This window comes from Chrysemys picta, chromosome 4 (genome assembly GCF_011386835.1).
Source record: "Chrysemys picta bellii isolate R12L10 chromosome 4, ASM1138683v2, whole genome shotgun sequence".
Lineage (NCBI taxonomy): Eukaryota > Metazoa > Chordata > Testudines > Emydidae > Chrysemys > Chrysemys picta.
The window spans coordinates 108466014-108488309 of NC_088794.1; the positions used below are offsets into that span (position 1 = coordinate 108466014).

General features: G+C 42.5%; 1 protein-coding gene across 3 annotated transcripts in view; it reads right to left on the reverse strand.

Moving 5' to 3' along the window:
* Positions 1 to 2907: 2907 nt before the first annotated feature.
* The window catches only part of EGLN3 (egl-9 family hypoxia inducible factor 3), a 39967-nt gene continuing 20578 nt past the window's right edge, over positions 2908 to 22296 (reverse strand). For 2 of the 3 annotated variants that reach the window (XM_005285324.5, XM_005285325.5), the window contains exons 2-5: positions 11247 to 11366; positions 7850 to 7986; positions 6938 to 7011; positions 2908 to 6511 (exon numbers count right to left, since the gene is read on the reverse strand). In XM_005285324.5, the coding sequence (XP_005285381.2) occupies positions 6474 to 6511; positions 6938 to 7011; positions 7850 to 7986; positions 11247 to 11366 (369 nt within the window). In that variant the 3' untranslated portion in view covers positions 2908 to 6473. The remainder of the gene's footprint in view (positions 6512 to 6937; positions 7012 to 7849; positions 7987 to 11246; positions 11367 to 22296) is intronic. The other variant, XM_065595467.1, reaches the window with a different exon arrangement.

Here is a 22296-nt window from a genome sequence, read left to right on the forward strand (position 1 = left end):
TAAAGCAACAGAGTCTCTATTACAGCACAGTAGAGATGTAGATTTCTTGTAGAGGTATTAGAGGAAAAGAGCGAGAATGGTGACAGTAATGTCATCTTTCACTAATTTTAATAGCTCAACTTCCTCAGCTTAGAGAGAGAGAGACAGACACAAGAGTCCTCCAGTTCTCCTATTTTAACAGCTTCCACCCTGGCAAAAGTATACATATTTAACACTATGAACTCTCTTCCTCTTCTTGGAAAGGCAAGCTCACGGCCAGCATGTATTTGTCTTCACAAGACAGCTAGAGTTTTAGCTCAGAACTAGGCCTTAATTTACCCAGGAAGGCAAAAGATCCCATAAAGGCACAGGACATTTGAGAAAGAGCTATTAGGCTTTGCAGTGAAAAACATGCCCTTGAAGTGAAAAGATAATACCGAGCTCTTGTAGAGCAATTTTCTGCCATAGAGCTCAGGGAGGAGGAAGAGGAGAAGAAATAAAATGCCATTGTCCTTATTTTACAGCTGGGAAAATTAAGGCACAGAAAGGTGATGTGATTTTCTCAGAGCTTGGAGTAATCTACTTCACAGGTTAATTCTCTCCATGCTTAATCGTAATCTACACTTATAATATACTCTCAGATCCATTCAGATGCTACACATTACCAAAGTGGTTCTCTCTTCTGACTCCCCTCTTGAGAAATCAGGCTCCAGTGTGTAAAGATGCCTAGGCTAGGATCAGGGACCAAAATCTATAATCTCTTTCTTGATCCAGGAAGATTTACCTCTGTGGGTGTCTAACTAAGGAACAGAATAACATGTTGGCATTAACTAGGGTTATCAGCATGTGAGAATTACTAACAAGAGCTTTAGTTCGGCTGCTAGTTTTAGTCTCTATTGCTGTTTTTTTTTAATCTCATTCCATCTTTCCAGTGGATAGATAAGAATATGTGCTTCTAACCATGATTGGTGAAGAGGGTTATCTAAGCGAGAATGTTCCCATATGAAACTGTGGGAAAAGGGGCTCATTTTTACTAACCCCTCTGCTTTTTAATTTGGACTTCAACCTCTGATATTAGTAACAGTTTTAGTGGTCATGGGAATTCTCAGTGCAATATATTTAGCCCTATTCCTTCGGGGCAGGAGGGGGAAAGAGACCACTAAATAGCTGCAAGATAAATTTTCTATGAATGTTCCTTTGGGAAACTTTGGCGAAAGAAAAACTGAAGGAGAACTCTGTGTAAGCTCAAAAGCTTGTCTCTTTCACCAAAAGAAATTGGTCCAATAAAAGATATTACCTCACCTATCTTGTCTTTCTAATATGGTGGAACCAGCATAACTACAACACAGCAAACAACTACATTTTAGGCATTTAGCTGGACAATGCACAATTTCACTTGAGCCCCGTTGCGACACCCCTTGTTCACAGTAAAGAGCATGTGTTCACAGGAATAGCCCCACTAACTTCAATGGATCCTCTCCCGTCTGTACAGTGAGGAATCCTCAATGTCACAATCAGACCATTAATCTGGGCTATATAGAACACTTCAAGTGGGAGGAGAAAATTCTGTAGAGTTCCCCCTTAAAAAAGGACACCAAGTCCTCCAGCACAGGCTGGTTTTGCGTAGGAAAGAAATTCCCACAATAAAAATACTGGCAAAGAAAAAAAAAAAAAAGTCAAGTGGAGTTCACAGCACTGCATAGTGAACACGTCCTGGTTGTTCAATTTACAAAATGTTAGTGCAAGCGTGGAGCAGTCTCCCGTACTTGTGGAAGAGAAAACTGCAACTCAGTTGGAAAAAGAAGCAGAGAAAGGATGTGAACTTTGTTAAAAAATAAAACACATCAGCTGACAATGTTATCTGGCTCAACAGGAGTGTGAAAACAAATAGGCACTTCAAGAAGAGTGTAGTTAGGTAGGTGACTAACCTCAAAATAGCAGGAAGTGACCAAGGAAACAGGCCAAGCTGCTGGAAACAAAACAGATTTCTTCACTGACAACTTTCCAGAAATGTGCCGTACCCCAAAGGACTACGGCCACCATCTATGAAAAAGTGCTGATTATTGATTACATGTTTAATGCCATCTCGTTTATCAACTCTATAGCTATGCAACATCTCATACCTCCTCAATAAAAAACAAGACTGAAGAGACTTGCTCAGCACAGAATTTAACATGGCCCAGTGTTTATTGACTCCTGCACCATTTTATTTGTTTCATTCCACATTTTTTTTTAATTAACATGAACACAAAATGCGCTGGATTGTAAAATATCACCGCATGAATCGACTCCAAAGTGCCAGCATTGTTGACCAGCATACAACCTGACAAGAGAAGGTTTACCCATAACTCACTCTCAAAAAGACTAGCTGGTAGTACATCACAGTTTAAGTAAAAAATTAATTTGCCTGCAAATAAATCCATTTTCCTTTAGATGTGAGTGGTGTTCGAGCCAGCTATTTGCAAAAAACATTCAAACATTTTAAATTCAACATAAATGGAATAAAATACTTTACAGAAACGAGGTGTTAAAAAATTGAAAAGATCATGATCTTTTCAAACTCTACTTCTGCAGAAGTCATCTACTCACAGGAGCAAGGGTAACCTAGAGGGGGGAAAAGATTAATGAGGGGCCACTTTGCTCAAGAGGCCAACAAGTCGGGTACAGGCTTAAGAATACAAATAGCCTCTCTATATTATCAAGTTTCAGAGTAGCAGCCGTGTTAGTCTGTATCCGCAAAAAGAACAGGAGTACTTGTGGCACCTTAGAGACTAACAAATTTATTAGAGCATAAGCTTTCGTGGACTACAGCCCACTTCTTCGGATGCAAGTGGGCTGTAGTCCACGAAAGCTTATGCTCTAATAAATTTGTTAGTCTCTAAGGTGCCACAAGTACTCCTGTTCTTTTTATATTATCAAGGCCTTCTGTTTTTGTTTTTAAAGAAGTTTTTGTCCTCTCCCAGCTTTCTTTCACAACCAGCAGGCCCTGTTGGGAACGACAGCTTAGTGGAGCTTGCATATCTTCCAACACCGCCTAATATGAAATAAAGTCACATTGGGAAAGGCAACTAATTTTTTTTTAGAAGCCATGGATTCTCCATCACTGGCAATTTTAAAATCCAGATTGGATTTTTTTATTTTTCCCTCCCTTCCTAAAAGGGTCTTCTCTCGGAAATATTTTGGGGAAGTTCCATGGTCTGTGTTCTACAGGAGGTCAGACTAGATGATCAAAACGGTCCCTTCTGGCCTTGAAATCTATGGAAAAAAAACCTTTTGCATTGCTTGCATTTGGTGTACGGCAGTTCTGCAGATGTGAATGATGAAGGCACACATTTACCTATATGTGTAAACAAGCTGTTGGTGCCTTTGGGAAGGCTGAAAATTAAATACACTGGAGAAATAAGTCTGTTTTCACAGCCAGATGGCACACGCTGCTTAGCTATACATGTTTTAAACACTTTGCCATGAAACCCAAAGCTGGAAAGAAACTCCTTAAGTCCCTATCTAGAGAAGCAATTCATGTATTTTATTATTGGTACAACTGCTAAAAGAAAAAACTTTGTTCTTGTGTAGCAGTTTGCAACCATCCCCCTCAAGAAAAAGTGGGAGAGGTTTCAAGAATAAGGCTTCATTAATGACTTGTTAAAATTAATGTGTGAAACGTCCACAGAGATCCTTCCACTGATCTCTGATCTGTGGTGAGGGAAAGGGGGAATACTTTATAATCCTGTATACTCAGTTTCTTGATGTTTAATTTTTACATATTGAGAGATGAAAGGTCTGTCTCTTCCAGGTTAAAAAAAAAAAAAAAAAAAAAAATCAATCAACACTCTTACCTAGACCAAGAGAATATAGGCTGAAACTGAAACATTTAGCAAACATTTTCTTTATAATGAATGCACCGATTTCTCCACACACCACAAGCACACTGCTGGTGCCTAATGCAACAGAGATAACAAAAGTACCTTTAATATCCAGACCCTTTTAAAAAAAAGGTACACACTACTTCATTGTAGGTAGCTGATATGATTTGCACTAACATCACTATCTAATGGGCTACATAGATTTCAGAAACCCTAAACTTAATCAATCAGAAGCAATGAGTTTTTAGTAGGCTTGGCCGCTCAAATAATTCAAAAACTCCTTTAAATAATTTTTTAGAATGTAGAAAATGTCAACTTTACATAGAGACACTCAAACTATTAAAGCATATTCCCCTGCAGCCAGTCTTTCAGAGTTCAACATTTAACTATTTACATAAATTCATCTTTCAAGGAATCACCTATTGCTTTCAGATAAGACAAGAGTTTGACTCTTTTGGAATTAGAATTTCAAGTTGATTAAGTTTCCTTCAAGCCCATTCTGTGCTACTTAGATGCATCTGTAGTGGAAGGATTTTACTTTACAAAGGAAATGTATCAAATTACATGCCTTATTTGAGGGAACCTAGTAAGATTTACAGGGATCAATGTGTCATCTCCCCTCCTCAAATGCAGATCTCTCATTCACAGCAGGATGTGTGCCCTGAAGACACACACAAGTCAGGCCAAGTGGAGTTAAAACCACATGATCACACCTGGATCCCCAGTAGAAATCTGAGAGGAAGAGGGGTTGGCCAATACTGGTTCACTTAAATTCAGACTTCAAAAAATAGACATAAGGATGTCCCCCTTTTTTCTTAAAGAACACAAATGGCTCAAAATACTCAATTCCTTTTGCCATTTCTCATGCCAGAAAAGCTGCTGCTTTTACATCTTGTGTTGCTGTTGCACTTTTGTCCCTAGCTAGGAGGCTTGAATAATGTCAAAAGGTCCTAATTTGGCAGTGCCTAGCACTCACATCATCACTCATTCTCTGGGTCAAGTTCTGTGGAAGCCAAGTGCTTCCCCATGAAGGCTGTCCTGCCAATTGCTCCCCTTCTGGCCAGGCACGCGACAAGCTGAGTCAAGTATGGGTTGGTTAAAATGGGGAAGAAAAACCATAATTGGCCCCCCCAAAAACCATTATTGTCTCCTGACATACGGGAGTATGAGCCAGAGAGGAAAGCATACACTTGGAAGACGTTAGTAGGTACTGACATACATTGACAAGCCTGGTATAACTATATTAATGAAGAGGGAAAGTTTATACACTAGGTGTACAATTGTTAAAACAAGAACGATTTATTTCCGTGCTCAGTGTGACCATGACAATTGTCTCAACATCAGTGAGATCTATACTGAGCTGCTAAGTACTGGGTTTGGAAGTTTAAGCTGCTTGGGGACACCGTGGAAGTTACTCATCTAGCTTTTAAGTTTAAAACAAAAACAGACAAGGTGAAGAAAATGTGTTCCTGCTCATCTGAGCCTAATCCTCTTTTTGTATATCTTGTGGCTCAAATGCAGGAGGGAAAATAATTTGGAACAATTGGGACAGCATCACTTCTTCATTCAAAGTGCACATACATACAAAATTAACCAAATGTCCGAGCTCAGGATGGGCATCAGAGAGAGAAATCAAAACTCTAAATTAGAGATAGTTATTCATCATACATTTGTCAGGCTGCCAAACAGATCTTTACCTTCCAAATTCACACTTCTATCATACACAAGTTGGTATACGGAGACTGAATTAAAAATGCTTGGCTCTAAGTGCTAAAGCATTTTGTGTGCTATCAACCTTCCCAGCTCACAAATCTTTCAGAGAAACCAGCTGCTTTAAAAAACAAACTGAAAATGGGAAGTGAACATTGATCCATCTCAAATAAAAAAAAATTTTCACAAAATTGTGAACAGACACGTAACTGCCTCCCCACCCTCTGTCAGGGGCTGTAAAAGGGCTAAGCAACTGAATTGCTACTGCTTGACTGTTGAAATGTGAACAAAATCCAGGCAGTTTGATGGCAACATGGAAGATTATCCTTTTAGAAAGTAATAATATAGGAGAGTTAAGCCAATGCTCTGTGCAACAAAAGTGATTAGCAGCCCATCAATGGTCCCACATTAAGCATAACAGAAGATGACCCTCTACAAATACCTAGTTTAATTTCACATTTCAAATATCTTGCATTGCCCATTGGCATCTGCAACAGATTTTAATTTGTAAATCTCCTTCCCATTGAGCTAAGAAATTTACATAAAGTGCAAATAAGACTCAGGTTTTTTCCCCACTGGTTCCAATACTTGTTATCTTTATTACCACTATTACTAAAAGCCAGCTGGCTTAGCCACTTGCATTAGGCTTTGGTGACATTCTTCTTTTACTAAAATCTTGGTTACTTTCTTCAGTTAAAGGCAAATAGAAAACAAGGGTTCCTTCTGCCAGATGCAGGCATGATAGGAGGCATGTGAGTACCATAAACGTAATATGCAGGTGTTAGACAAATCAGCACAGTCCTGTGGGTAAGAAGAAAGTCTAATGTTTCATTGGAAATGGACAAGTCATCTTTGGATCTCATCATTTGCAAAGAGTTCAGAAACGGTTGTGATAAAAGCACTATGCCAGCAGATCACTATTCAGTCTTCGTGGAGAGCTGCTTCTGTCTTCCCTGCATCTACAACGAACAATTGAAAATGCAGTTAAGTTATAACTTAAGTAAGTAAGTGTTTTGAACATCTAATGTGATAGCAGTAATCAGAAGACTCAGCTGGGGAAAGTAATTTATCTGTATAAGAACTGCCATACTGGGTCAGACCAATGGTCCATCTAGCATAGTATCCTGTCTCCTACAGTGTCCAGTATCTGAGGTTCAGGGAGAGTGTATGGAACAGGACAGCTGGAATGATCTATCCTTGACTTCTCATTTTGGCAGTCAGAGATCTAGGCCTGTCTACACTACAGAGTTAGGTTGATGGAAGAGTTAGGCCAGCTGTGTTCTGTAATGGCTGTGACATCACAGCATGGAGCGTGCTGGGTAACCATAGTGAAACAGAAATGCCTTGAATTATTTTCAGTAAAGATTTATGAAAAAAAATCATACCAGTTAAATTCCTAAACTTTTTTTTGGCTTCTGCTCTTTCTTCAGCATCAAAATACCACACAGTCATGGCATATCTGTGAACAAAAGGAAAATTTATTTCTTAGATTCCCAAGAAGACACAAACACCTAAGAACACTGGGTTTATTCTCATACAGAGAGCTCAAAACACTAGTTTGTCTATTGCAAAATTGGAAGCAGACGAATAAAGAACTAATTTGACTTTTGGGTGATAAAACAAACCAGGGAATCTCTGTAGACACAAACTGTGTGTCTGTAAAATCCAGGGGAGAATTTGTGCTATATCTCTGGGAAGCATAGCACAGATCTGGCAGAAATCACTTTAAGATCTTCCCATTCTAGGTGCTCCAGGTACTGAAACAATCCCTGGGGTGACTTAGCCAGCTCGGGGGTTGCTCTAACTTATGGTAGCCTAGCCTGGCCTGGCTTGGCTTGCCTATGGTTGGCAGCAGCACCCACAATCCCTGTAATGCTACAGGCCTACTCCAAGGACCCACACACTTATATTCACTATGGCTGTTTTATGCAGAGCCTGCCACGGAGGAATTCTCTCCTCACCAGCTGAAGGGCTTACAGCCCCAGTATGCCGTCACAGCAGCATACACAGGCCGCAGCAAATGGGGTAGAGGGAGTGGGGAATTTCACCCTATATGTTATGCACGTATATGGCTTGATCCTGCTGCTCATTTTTGTGAGGAAATGTACATTGACTTCAATAGTCCCAGATTAACTTCATTCACATTAGGTATTTATACTGTACATATGCCTGTGTGCATCTATACAGATACCCCCCCCCCAAAAGATAGATTTTTATATACTACAGTATATATGTGTTGGAAAAGAGCCAAGCTCTTTAATCTTTGGCCACATGTCAGTACTGAACATCTTATTTACCTGGTTGCATAGGAAGGTTGCACTTCATGTGGGTTCCTTCGGTCTGACCAGAAAAAAAGTAACCTGTCAAAGATGGGCTCAACATCTGCTACATAGGACTTTCCTTCCGGGAATATTCGAAGAATTCCACCATGCAGCTGAAAGTAGAGTGAAGTGTTATTTTCCCCCATGTACATACACCCATGCACCCACCCATTTTAAAATGACAATTTTTTCCTCTTTATCGCACAAAGAATGTGGAGTAAAAGTTGAGGGCAATGCAATAGCAGCACATTGCAGTGCTGGAAAACTGTTGCCTCACATTAGTCACTTTGATTTTAGCAAACAATTCAGATTGATTGAGCATAAACATCTATTTAAAGAAAGTCAGCCACGATGAAACAGCAACTGCTTTTTTGAGACAGGACTTCCCCCCTTCACAGAGGCTCTGTCACAAACATATAGAAGCCACTTGAGCTCACAGTCTCATTTCTAAAATTAGTTAAGACTCATAAGAAGATTGTTTGTTCATTCTTACTGGTTTGAGATCAGACTTCACTGCATGACTGTCAAATGGCATTTCAAAACCCCGGTATTGCAGCCACATAGGCGTTCTCTTTTGGGTCTGACAGTGGAACGCTGCATTGGACGTCAATATGCAGGTGTATCCTGCAATCTAAAGTTGCATTTTATATATAAAATTGTATATACATCCTCCACTCTTCTCACTCCTTCTGGTCCTTGTAGTGTGGCTTCTGTCACATCTCTAACTCTGGTTTCTGACGATCTTATGGGACAAAGTTTGCACTAATTTACATGCATCAGTGGAAGTGCACAGGGTACAAGTCTGTGCTACCAGTCTCCTAGAGGACTAAGGGAAGTGCAACAGGTCAAGTAGATGGTTATCTTTTTTCCATTTCAATATGTGGGGGTATTATTCAGAACATGCTGTAGGTTCAGGATTGTGTTTTTCTATAATACAAGATTTTTCAGTGGCAGCATCTCTCTAATATTAAATCATTTGTTGGGATTTAGTGGAGGAAGCATGTGTTGGCACTTAAAAGGATAGCTGCTTTATATGACCAATGCATGTTAAGAAGGTGACCTTAGTATTATCTGACCAGGAAATAACCTGGGAACAGGTTTGAAAGCATTCCAACAACAAATCTGAAGAAACAGTCTTTGATTTTACAAGCCCTTATCTTGTTTATTATTTAAGGTCTGATAAATCCCCTGCTCAGGGCTGAATTAATTGCCTTGTAATGATACAATGTGCACGGAAACAGAAATGAGAGACCGCTCACCCCATTTGGCAAAGAAACTCATGGGATGTGGCTAGAGAGGTAGGAAAACTCTATCCGACTCCCCTTATGAAGGGTGATGTGACCCCTTGAATGGAAGGGATTTAAAGACCTGGGGATTATACAGGGGGCAAGGCCTCCCAATCCCATGAATCTAGGAAATCTGTGGGGAAATGATCTGCCTTGACAGCCCGTCTCAGTGCTGCCCCATTAGCCCTCACCCAGCCCTGCTGCCATTGGCTTAACAGTGGCTGTAGAGGGAAATGCATATTCAGATGTCCATGAGGTTAAGCGGGGGGACAGTGTCACAAAACACAGCCAAGCTCCCTGCCTTCCTGCAGCTAGCCCCACTGCAAACCACAGGAGCATCTTCTCCAGAGGGGTTTCCACAGGACAGGAGTACAGAGAGGGTGGGACAGTGCTGCAGAGGAGCCTCAATTTTGGCTCTGATCTTGGAGGTATAGTCATAAAGCAACGAAGCTACGTCTCACACTCAGGAAGTGCTTCCTTTGCTGGGTCTGATCTTGCTTTCAGCTGAAGTCAATGAAAGTTTTTCCATAGGATTCAATGGGAGCAGGGTCAGACCAGTTGAGCAAAAACTTGCAACTTTAATGTATTAAAAGGTCAGGATTCTAATGAGACAGTTGGAGCCAGAAAACATGACAAATGGCCCCAATCCACTGAGGTAACTTCTAGAGGCCACACAGAACGGAGTCTGAAGCTGCAGGCTCATAAGCCTGAACAGATCACCCCTAAAATACTAAACCATCATGGAAAGTTCACCTTTGACAGATTCTAATAGTGCCAAAGGCATTCAGGAAAATAAAACAGATCAGGGATCTAGAGTAAAAGGAAGATGGGCTACCATGAGAATTCTAGCCTCCAAACGTTCTGTATGCCTGACTGACAGGAAGGCAGGCAGATAGTCTTTCTGGACTCAAGGGACCCAATCTTCAATTAATCCATTCCTGTGCTTGGGGCTGGGGACAAAAGATAGCTTTAAACTACCTTTGTGTTCTCAGTATTCTAGGACCATGAACTGACTGACTCCCAACATAAATTAAATTAATGGAGATATCCTATCTCCTAGAACGGACCTTGAAAGGTCATTGAGTCCAGCCCCCTGCCTTCACTAGCAGGACCAAGTACTGATTTTGCCCCAGATCCCTAATTGGCCACCTCAAGGATTGAACTCACAACCCTGGGTTTAGCAGGCTAATGCTCAAACCACTGAGCTATCCCTCCCCACTAGACAGAGCAGCACTGGGGCTTGGTCCTCAACATGCATTCAGTGTGCCCCCTATGTTGAGAAGGGCTCATGAAGAGCATTTACATCAATTCTATTTTAGCCAGGGGGCATGGGGAGGAGGGAAAATCCCTGAACAAGGATATTCCCATAGGGCTTTTACATCCACTTTCTAGCACTTTTATGTTTCCAGAGAGGCATAAAGCAGCCTTTGTTTAACCAGGAAGCAGTCACAATACCCAGGTCTTTAAATTAAGGTGAGAGAGATCAAACATTTCTGGCAAGAAATTTTCTAGCAAAGCCAGGAAAGATCCGACTTCACATTCCTAATATCCCTAAGGTGAAAAACAAGCATTAATTAATAAATGTCTTTCACACCCTCTTCATGAATCATAAGAAGCAAAAAAGGGCACAAACCCAATTTTTATAGATCCTTTGCAGGTCAACTTAAAGGGACAGACCCCAAAACTGACCTGCCATCTTTTTGTTAAAACTGCTCCCAGATTCCACTTAATCCTGAGTGGATGTGGTTTCTTTCTAAATGCTTCATTACTCTTTTCTCTAAACAAAACTAAAATGCCAGCAGCCCAGCACATGAGCTGTTCTATAACAAACTGAAAGGGGGAATAGAAGGGGAAAAAAACAACCTGATAAGGAAACAATTTCAGTTTCGAGCTTCCAAAGGGGTTACTAAAAACAGCAAGAAAACCCAAAATGTAACTGAAAAGTGCAGTTTTTAAATCAGCTGTTCAAGAGTTCATGAAAATATGAAATGCAAGTATACAACTGATAGCAACAATAAATTGTTTCTGGGCCAGCCTTCCCTTGCCTAGAAATATGGGGTTGCTTTTGGAATCCTTGGCTCACATACCTTTGAGTCCCAGTCCTTATTCAGGTAATAAATACAGGTGATACAGCGCCCATCGCCATTTGGATTGTCTACGTGACGCACATACCCAGTTCCGTTCCCAGGGTAGCAAGCTACCATTGCCTAAATGAAAGAAAAATATCCATCAACTAAATTCCCCCTCGCTTTGTTTTTAAAAACTTTCCTGAATAGTTGATTTGACTCTAAATACTAAATTATTCAGAGCATCAATCCAAAGATTCTGGTGGATACTAACAAGAGGACCGGTCACCAATTTCTTTCCCCATGTGATCCTGCCTATGGGCAATTCCATACATGTAATGCCTTTGGTGTACAGTATAAGAGCAAATACACTGGGGTGGGGGGAGAATAGTTTATTTTGAGTAATATGCTAAAACATAAAGGAAACAAGTTGCTATTATTTAAAAGCTACATAACTTTCAACAGCAGTTTGTTGTTCAAGAGAGAGTATCTCAAAGGTTTGCTAGGGTTTCTAAGGCTGCATCGTCACTGTTAATCTGAAGTTCTTGGTCATAGTGAAAGCAGACATCAATCTTACCATGCTGAACTTTTGCTGCGTCCCCATCCTCCACTCCAAGTTTCCTGCACACATATATCATGTCCAAAAACACCACATGCAATTGCAAATTCAGGTTCCCCAAGAGTGAAGTGTGCAGAGATATGCAAATCTTTAGGCTGTGCTTGAACCAGGCTATACGTGTTTGCTGTCACGGGCTGAGCCACAGAAATAACCAAAATTTTTCAGAATCACTATTCTTCCTTTGATCATCCTCAAATTTGCTGATGTGGCCATTTAAGTCATGGTTTGGTTAATTTCACATTTAATGATGAGAAGAATCAACAGAAACACAAAACATGAATCATTTTGAACCACAAGACAGAACTAAAGATGACTAGGGGGAGTATGTATTTAGCACTTTAAAAAAAAATTGGTCTTTGGAGCACGTACACATTTAACATGAGTTCATCCCAGTAGAATATTAGCAGACGGGACTGGATGCTCAAGGGATTATCAATAAATTACCATGCCGCACTTGTCTAAATTATTTGTCTGAATTAGTAGTGACAACCTAAGTGCACTAAACTCTAGTAAGATATGGCCATACTAGCCTTTTTCCCCAAAGCTTTTCCTCTATTGTTAACACTGGAGGCATGGAATAGGTAATAGCAATGGTGGCAATCAGCCAGCCAGCACAATGGATCCCTCTGAACCTCTGTTAATTAAGTTTAGTCTCTGTTCTCTCAAGGGTATGCCAATTGCAGAAATGACTGGACACACAGTTGCACACATATTGTTCTCTATTTTTAATGCTACAATAATTTACTTTCCTTCACGTTGCCTGTCCTTTCCTGTAAAGGTTGCCAGAATGGCACTAACAAGTCATTATGGTATGCAATTTATAATCTGCTCTGCTGTTCAAGCCCCTTTGGACATAGCTATTTTGAGGCCCAATCCTACAAGGTAAGGTAAGAATCTCAAGGAGGTGATGCATGCTCTTAATTCCCATCAATATCAATGAGCACTCTTAGGATGTGCTGGCACCTTGCAGGATAGGTCTCTATGGCCCTATTCACACAATAGTCATTTCAGGGAACCTGGTTACAAATTGGCACCCAACTTGCAATGTAGGCTGAACCTCAATGACATTTCATTATGAGACTGAGGTACACCACTGAGGTCCATTCTACACTGCAGTACTGGAAATAGGCTAAGGGACAAGTTGTATTTGCAATGTTGACTGTGAGCTCTGACAGTAGAGGAAGGACAATACTAATCCTTTGTATCACAGGAACAATACTCTTTGGCTGATTGAGATGCCCTGGCTTGAAAACAAGGTGTTCACACAACATTATGGTGGTGCTGGACAGCCAAGGAAGGCTTTATCCAATGGGCAGACATCATTTGAATAGCAGTGAATTGCTCAAATAAAAATTCAAAGTGATTGCGGTTTGAAAAAAAGTGAGCTCTTGTGGTGTAATAAGTCAAAGATTGTCACTAAGGGTACATCTACACAGCAGCTGAGGGGTGTAATCCCCAGCACTGGTAGACCTATATGCGCTAGCTCTGCTCAAACTAGTGACCCAAAAGAACAGTGTCCCCATCATGGCGTGAACGTACCAGGATTTCAGACAGAGTTGTACTTGGGTGGATAGCCAGAGCTGCTGCCCAGGCTGCCGCAACCACACTGCTATGTTTAGTGTGCTAACTCAATCAGAGCTAGCACGTGTGTACATCTTCCTGAGCTGTGTGTAGACAGACGAAGGCCCAGAGTCTTAAAGGTACTTAGGGGCTGATCGGCTCAGTGTTTCAATGCAAAACCCCTAGGTGCCCTGTCACCTAGTGGCATTCTCAGCCCACAGCTAGGTACCCAGACTCCCTGTAACAGGGGTCTCAAACTCAATTTACCTTAGGGCCAGTGCCAGTCCTCAAATCCTCCCAGTGGGCCAATACAGTCACTGAAGATGGTGTTCAGAAAAGAAAAAACTTTTATATTGTATTTTTTTATTTCAAATTTCTTAGAAATAAAATTGTCATAAAACTTTATACAATTCTTCACCTGCCAGAGAGTTTTGTGTGTTTGCCAGACACCTGGCAACGCTTCAGTTCTGTCCGTTTGTTGATGTTTGGTCCCAGTGACTGAGCAGTTGAAACCTTCAGGATTGCTGCAAGGTGTGCATCAGATAGTTGTGTTCGGTATTTTGACTTGTTTATATTCATTGTGGAAAAAAGTGATGCTGCCTCCATGGCTGGCTCTGCTGGCAACTAATGATGCTGCCTCTGCCCAGCAACTAGTGATGGTATCTCTGTCCCTCTCCCCCAGCCAACGGGAGCTGCGGGGGGCACCGCCTGCAGCAGACAGAGCTGGCAGTGTGGCTGCATGCGTCTCTCCTCCGCAGGCTGCAGTGGGGTGGTTCTCGGGCTGTAGATAGCCCGCGGACCAGGATTTTGAGACCCCTGCCCTATACAGTGCATGGGGAGAGTTAGGTGCCTAAGACAGGGATCCCCAGAAGCCAGCAGGCTGAACGAGGAGCTGCCTAAGCTAACCAGGAGTGAAATGCTTAGGAGACAGGCTGGGAAAGAAGAGGGGCTTAAGGCCCTTAACGGGCTGACCTGGCTGAAGGGCTAGAAATAAGTGCCTTGCTCTGTTCGGGGTCCTCAGTCACAAACCCTCCTCTGAAGTTACACACCTAAGCCAGGTCAGCTGCTTAGGTAGCCCATGCTCTGGCAGCTGGAACCCTCTCCCTGGGCTTGTCGAATGCCGCGAGCTAGGGTGTAAATCTACGACACACTACGACACCATGCACTTGGGGCCAGTCACAAAAAGGTGCCTCACTGCCACTTTAGGCACCTAAATCCCAGAATCAGGCCCCACGGGGTTGACAAAACCCTTGCTCAGTTGCCATTGAACCCTGTATGTGCCTTAACACTCTTGGTGTCTACATTTCTACAGTAAAAGTTCCCCCAGCACCTATTTTCTGCCTCAGCACGTGTGCTTCGCTGCCTCACTCTACATGTGCAGACATCTAAGCCACAGAGCAATGCAGAATTTGGTGGGGGGTGGGAGGGCAGACAGGCATTTCTCCACTTTGGGCCCCACAGGTGAGTTATTAGGAAGGCATCTTCAGAGCTCTCCAACTGGAGAGCTTGCACAAAAAAAAGGTGGGAAGAGGAGGCCTTCCCTCATAACTTTCAGTTCAGTGGTTAGGGCACTCATCTGGGATGTGAGAGACCCTGGTTGAAGCCCCTGATGGGAAATAAAGGATTTGCACAATGATCTGCCACCTTTCAGGTGAGTGCCCTAGCAACAGTGCTATGGGATAGTCCGACATGAGATTTGCCCCCATTGAAGCTGTTCCACTATTAATAAATAATAAGAATATGAGCTAAGAATCCCAAGCAGAAGGAAGAGCCTCCATGCAGCCTGGACCGAGGCACCAAACTCCCTGAGAGGGGTGGGGCTTAGGCAGCGGTGGCTCCAGGCACCAGCACTCCAAGCGCATGCCTGGGGCAGCAAGCCGCGGCAGGCGCCCTGCTGGTTCCTGCGAGGGCGGCAGGCAGGCAGCCAGCCAGCCTTCGGCAGCATGCCTGAGGGAGATCCATCGGTCCGCGGATTTAGCAGCAATTCGGCGGCAGGTACGCCTAAGCCACAGGACCGGCGGACCTCCCACAGGCATGCCACCGAATCCGCGGGACCAGGGACCTCCCGCAGGCGTGCTGCCAAAGGCAGCCTGCCTGCCTGCTGTGCTTGGGGCAGCAAAAAAGCTAGAGCGCCCCTGGGCTTAGGATATACCCCCACATCTCCTATTGGCTAGTTTAGGCAGGGAGCTGCCTACTGTGTTCGCTTTCATGCCTCCCATTCTGATGCACCTACCTTTCCCGATTCATTGTAGAGGGAGCCTAGGCACTGAATTCAGGCTTTACTGAACCCCAGTGATGTTCTAGGCACCCAAAGTTACTCCACACCTAACTTTGGGTGCCTAGAACATCACCCATCACCACGCCCAAGTTCCTTTGTAAATCTATCCCTCACTGTCCATGTGGACCCTCCTGGTGCACTAGTGTGCATTGAGTAGGTTGAGTATCAGAGGGGTAGCTGTGTTAGTCTGGATCTGTAAAAAGCAACAGAGGGTCCTGTGGCACCTTTGAGACTAACAGATGTATTGGAGCATAAGCTTTCGTGGGTGAATGCCCACTTCGTCAGATGCAGAGCTCTTCAACTGGAGAGCTTACCTCCTCTTCCTACCTGTTTTTGTGTAAGCTCTCCAGTTGAAGAGCTCTGCATCTGACGAAGTGGGCATTCACCCACGAAAGCTTATGCTCCAATACATCTGTTAGTCTCAAAGGTGCCACAGGACCCTCCATTGAGTAGGTTGTTAGAATATAGATATTCAGGTCTGCCTGCAAAGGCCTATACTTTAAGAACTTAGGTGTATTTTTATCACTTTGTTTTTATACCCCTGTAACTAGCTAAGAAGCAAAATCACAGTCCACCTGTGTATGGGCCATCTCTAGATAGGATAGTCTGAGGCCTTGTTAAGAAACAGATCTTAAGATGGTTAAAGAAAACTTAGTTTGATAGCATCCTATCTAGCAAGAAGGGCTTCGAAATATGCTTGCTTGGAAACTAACCCCAATAAACATCGCATTGTCTGGGCTTCAGACTTCTGGTCTTTTGCTGCTTGCTGTCCGCATGACAAGAACCAGGGAAGTGGGAGGGTTGAGGGAAAGCCCTCTAACATAGGTCAATGTGCATGAGGGAACTTTTAGCGCGCAGCAGGGCCCACATGGACAGTTAGTGCATGGCCCGCATGCTGTAGATTTACACCCCAGCTTGCCGAATACTAGCTTGCCATCTCAACAAGCCCCCTGTCTCTCACATGCTCACACTCGAGACCTCTCATGCTCGTCCTACATTTACCTGTGCAGGGGGCAATCTTGTGTGGGAGCTGTGCTGCCCCCATCTCTTGGTGGCCTGCAGCCAGCCCTCTGCAGGGGCTGATGGGTTTCAGGTTTTAGTTAGTCTTTGAGCAGGCCAATAGGATCAAGCCCCACTGGTGAGATTAAATAAGGGAATGTCTGTTTGAGAATCCCACTTCAGGGCCTCTGCTTGAGCTAGTGCTCCAAGAAGCTCATTAGCTGTGTGGCAATGTCAAAACATAGGTGGCTTGGCAAGTGCCATCCGGTGGCAAGTTAGACAGCGGGAGAAGGAGGGGTTAGGCAGCAGCTGAGTGGTGGTTTTGAAAGTGTCAGTGGTGCCTAAATATCTTTGAGGATATGGATCTAATGCCTTAACACTGAGGCCAGACTCTCCCCAGGCCTCCCCACATACTACATTCTAATAAGAAACACGTGCTTTTACGTGGCAGAAGCCTCGAGGTATTAATTATTATTATTTTGTATTGTCTGCATCTGCAACTTATAGAGTCCCTGGGGATGAATGAGTAGAACAATTACCATAGCATCCAAAAGCACTGAACGTGTTTATATAAAAGGTTAAATAGGCGCTTTCCAGCAGCAGCAGACTCAGGGGCAGAATAGCAGAAGTGAAATATCCTTTTTCCTGGCACTAGTAATATTTGAATGAAGCCTTAAACAATGAAGGGAAATCATTGCGGTCCTCCTAGAGCCTGTTGAAATGATATCAAGTTTTATCAGAGCACTGGCTGGAGCAGCTCCAGTATAGATCAAGCTGGCCTCAGCAGGGCTTCCAGCTGTTAGTACTGCTTTTGGATTCATTGGAAAGCAAACAAGAAACAGGAGATGAGCAGAGTGACCTAGACCTAATTTAGGTAATTGGTGAACATTGGTATTTGCCAGTTTAGCACTTGGGCTTGCTGCAAAAAATGGAGACTGGATCAGATCAACGAAATCACTATCCCCTATATAGGGAAGCAGCTAGTGCAACAACAATCATTCCCTATGGATTTGTGTTGGTGTGTTAAGAATACTTTCCTTTGGGGGAAAGTCTATCCCCAACAGCCAATTCTGATTTAATATAAATCCATCAGGCAGTAGGAAGTATGAATGTGCCCTGTTCTGTTATTTTATAGCAGTGAAATCAGCTGCAACTGAATAGGCTTAACTTCCCACTGCAAATACTCAAGAGTAAATCTCAGCTGATATCCTCCTTTTAATAAAAGTGAATCAGCAGGTGAATTTGCTTTCATTAGTCTGCAATTTGTTGATGCCAAAATACACTATGGTCTAATACTCCAGATTAAAAACCTCACACATCAGTGTACATACAAACTATTTAGCTGGTTAAAGGCTGTCTAGCTAACAATCACAAATTAAAGCCCTAAAATCCTGGAATGTTATTTACTACCTGTTTGTAATTAGATCACAGAGGGGATTGTGATTGGTTGTCTCTGTCTCTAGTCTTCTATGTAGCAAACCTAGGGAACTTATACCATGAAGGAATCAAGAATCCTACTGTTTCTGCACTGTCATTATCTGAGAAGTTTGTTTACGCCCACTTGGGAAACCTAACCACCAGGTAAATGAGAAGTAATATTATCCGTAGCAAGGAGCCAGGGATCCTCAGTGAATTATATGTCGCACAAAAAGGTTTACAAAAGGAAATAATGATAATTCAATTTGTAATATATGATATTTGACTTTACCAGGGAAAGAATTCTGCAAGTCATAGAAGACTGCAAGGAAATACAAATGAAGACTGGAAGTATACAAAAAGCTAGAGGTGCATAAAGAATCCCCATCCCCCCACCTCATTCTCTCTCTCCTCAATGCTTCCACTAGGGAAAAGCCCTGGTTAATTTTCCTTACTACTGGCCCGCAGCCACCTCACAATATACTGTGGAATTGTCAGATTTCACAAGCTAAGTAGAGTTGGGTTAGTCACTACTTGCAGATGAGTTCTTCAAGGAATTCCTGGGTGGTGATGGTGGGTCAGAAGGTGGCATTTTTCCTCTATGTTAGCAGTGAGCCAGTGCCTCAGTGTCATGCTAGTAGAGACTATAAAGGTGACATTTTAGGATAAGATGTAAATGCAAGATACTGACATTTGTGACCACTATAGGTCCCAAACCTTTCTCCAACCCCAGGGCTGTTATTTCCAGTGACCCAATAAAATTCTGCCTTGGATAATTACCATCTGCCTGCATAAATTACTTCTAGGTATCAACTGGTTCCAGTATTTTTTCTATTTCCTGTACCAGACTATTGTGTAGTGTTGCTGTTTGTCATTAAACAGATGCTATACTTGATCCCAGGAGAGGGCACAGTGATCCCTCTGAGCGGTTCTCAAACTGTGGGTTGGGACCCCAAAATGGGGTCACCGGGGTTGGTGTTAAGACTTGCTGGGTCCTGGGGCTGAAGCCATAGCCCAAGCCCTACTACCCGGGGCCAAAGCCGCAGCCTAAGCCGCAGCCTGAGGGCTTCAGCCCCCCCCCCCCCTCACCTGGAGTGGTGGGGCACACGGGAGCGTAGGCTTCAGTATACCCGCTTGGCATTGTGTAGTAATCTTTGTTGTCAGAAGGAGGTCGCGGTGCAATGAAATTTGAGACAGTTGAGCTAGTTAAGTTTAGAAAGAATGCTCAGGTTCTGTGAAATGAAAGGTGCTACGTAAATACAAAGCAATAATGGTTTATGATAATTGCATCCTCATTTATAAGTCATAAGATGGAAAGCCAAAATACTAATAATTAATTGCATTACTTTTACTGACACACAAGCTTTAGGATATATTTTTAAATGACTTCTAAGTTGCCTAAAAGGGAAGTCTAATATGTGGTTTGCAATCCTTAACTAAAAAGATTAAACACACACACACACACACACACACACATCTGGAGAATAAGGACCACCAGGATTCACATCAGAGGCCCAGGCCTGCGTGCACACTGAAAGACAAGTTGAGTAGAGTTTGTAGACTGCAAATATTCTGTGCATCAAGGGGAGAAAGAAAAAAAAAAAAAAAAAGAAGATACAGAGCATGCACTATATTAAAAGAGCATGAATAGTCCGATATCTAATGCTCAAAGCAAAGAGATTCTCAATCAAGTCTCGTAAGATACACAGGCAGAATAGGACATTTCTTAAGTACTTTCTTTTTGCCCAATTGTGCCCAAATATTCTCCATTGTGTAATTTATAATGGCCCGGTAGAAGGTTTACATGGCTATTAAATATATTAGTTTGTTTGAATTTATGAAAGTCTAAATACCCAACCACCACACCAAGGAATAGAATGAATGAGAAAGCAAGTTCTCTCACCTATGGGGGGGGGGGGGAGAGCGGGGGGCGGGGAGGGAAGGAGACAAACTACGAGGGTACCTACTGGCTCAAAGGGAGACTTGAGGAAGAAGGGAAGGCATATTCTAGACCAGGGGTTCTCAAACTGGGGGTCGGGACCCCTCAGGGGGTCACAAGGCTATTACATGGGGAGTCATGAGCTGTCAGCCTCCACCCTAAACCCTGCTTTGCCTCCAGCATTTATAATGGAGTTAAATAAACAAACATGTGCTTTTAATTTATAAGGGGGGATCGCATTCAGAGGCTTGCTATGTGAAAGGGGTCACCAGTAAAAAAGTTTGAGAACCACTGTACTAGACCATCCAGAGGAATGGCCATGAATCTACTCTCCAAGCTTCGGATTACCAGTGTCAGTAGCAATATTTTACTACTTTCCTGTTAGGCAGGAAAGTCTCTCTCAATTAACTGTGCAAAAATCCATTGATTTAGCTCCCTTTCCTCCGTTCCCAGGAAACATCAGCTTAGCCAGTTGGCCTGGTAGTTGCTTTTCCCTTGGATACTTATGGGACAGATCTGGATGTTCCAGGAACAACAACAACAAAAAATTCCTTGCTTTGTTTGCCTCTGCTTTGTGTTCTGCCTTGATGGTTCAGCTGTACCACTGTAGCTTTTTTGTTGCTTCCACATGTACAGAGATGCATTTATGAGAAATTTTCAGGAGCAGGCAGCATGTTGGGTTCTTTACTGTGCTCAGTTCCAGGAAACTGATACTGTGTTGGAATTCTTAGAGAATCCCATTTCCCTGAACTATATGGTATCCCATCTGTGCTCTCCAACCCAATATACTAACATCTGTCATTATTCTGATGGCTACAGGGTTAGTTAAGGGTCTTTCCTTGAACAGAAGAAGAGAAGGTCTCCAAAGAAGGATCAGCTGATGATCCAAAAAACTATTGCTGGTAGTTCTGGTGGTTGATGAAGAAAATTTGACAAAGGGCAGAGATGAAGTGTTGCCCAAGGCACCATCTACTTGTAGGCTACCATCATGCTGAATAATTGTAATGACTGGTGTGCTGATGGTTTCTCAAGAAGTCCTTGGTGAACTTTCAAGACACGTGGAATCCTTTTTCAGGTAGCTGCATCATAGATTGATGTTGCCTTAAATAAAAAGAGCTCCTTGGTGAATGAGCTTATGATGGGGCTTAGGGAGCTCTTAATACCTGATAACAAAATCATAGCTCCCCAGGACCTAGATAATGTGAACAATCTGTTCTTCACATGATTGAGCTTTTGGAAGCAGATTGTCCAGATAAGAATAATCTGGATGCCTTTCAGGCTCTGGCTGGTTATTAGGATGACAACCACCATCTTTGTGGAAAAGTGAGGTGGGGAATAGAGGCCAAGAGGCATCTCTTGATATTGGTGGTCCTCTCCAACTGCAAAGGATAGATACCATTTGTCAACTCTGCATTTTCAGGAGAAAGCAAAATGCTGAAAGCTAAAAAATAAAACCAAAGTTGTATGGAATATTATGACAATAGGATCATAATTCTGCTTACAGTAACACCCTTGTCTCTTCTAATTACACTGGTCTACAATTTTTGAGAAGTCGTCTGCTTCAGAGATAAAATGTGCTATTTATTATGTATTTTGATGTGCTGAATTCAAATATGACAATTAAAACAACTGATTGGCTACTGTTTAAGATATTTAAGTTTTTACATTTTATGTCTATGTATATTGTGTAGATAGTAGAGTTTTAGTCATAAATTGTAAACCTAGGTCTTTTCATGTGTTTATGGTTGCTTTGCATGATAATATTTCACCTGTCCTGTTTATGTAACACTTTAAAAATCAGCAAAAAGGGTTATATAAATAAAATTAATTATGAAACAAAAGGCAAAAAACGATTATGTACATAGTTTAGTCCTATTCAATGTCTACTCGGCGCTTCTTGGCTTGTCTCTTGTATTCATTAAATGGAGCATCTCTTGTCACTGTTCAGCAATAGTCTGCAAGCATTGATGGGCTCCATTTGCCCGTTTCTCCATTGTTGCAATGTCCTGGTGAAATCGCTCGCCGCTCACTGCTCCGCAATTCAGTGGAAAAAAATCTAGATGAGAGTGCAAAAAATGTATCTTTAGTGACATGTTGCAACCAAGGCTTTTGTATGCCTTGAGGTGGTTTTCCACCAACAACCTGTAGTTGTCTGCCTTGTTGTTTCCGAGAAAATGTATTGCCACTAACTGGAAGGCTTTCCATGCCGTCTTTTCTTTGCCACGCAGTGCATAGTCAAATGCATCATCTCGAAGAAGTT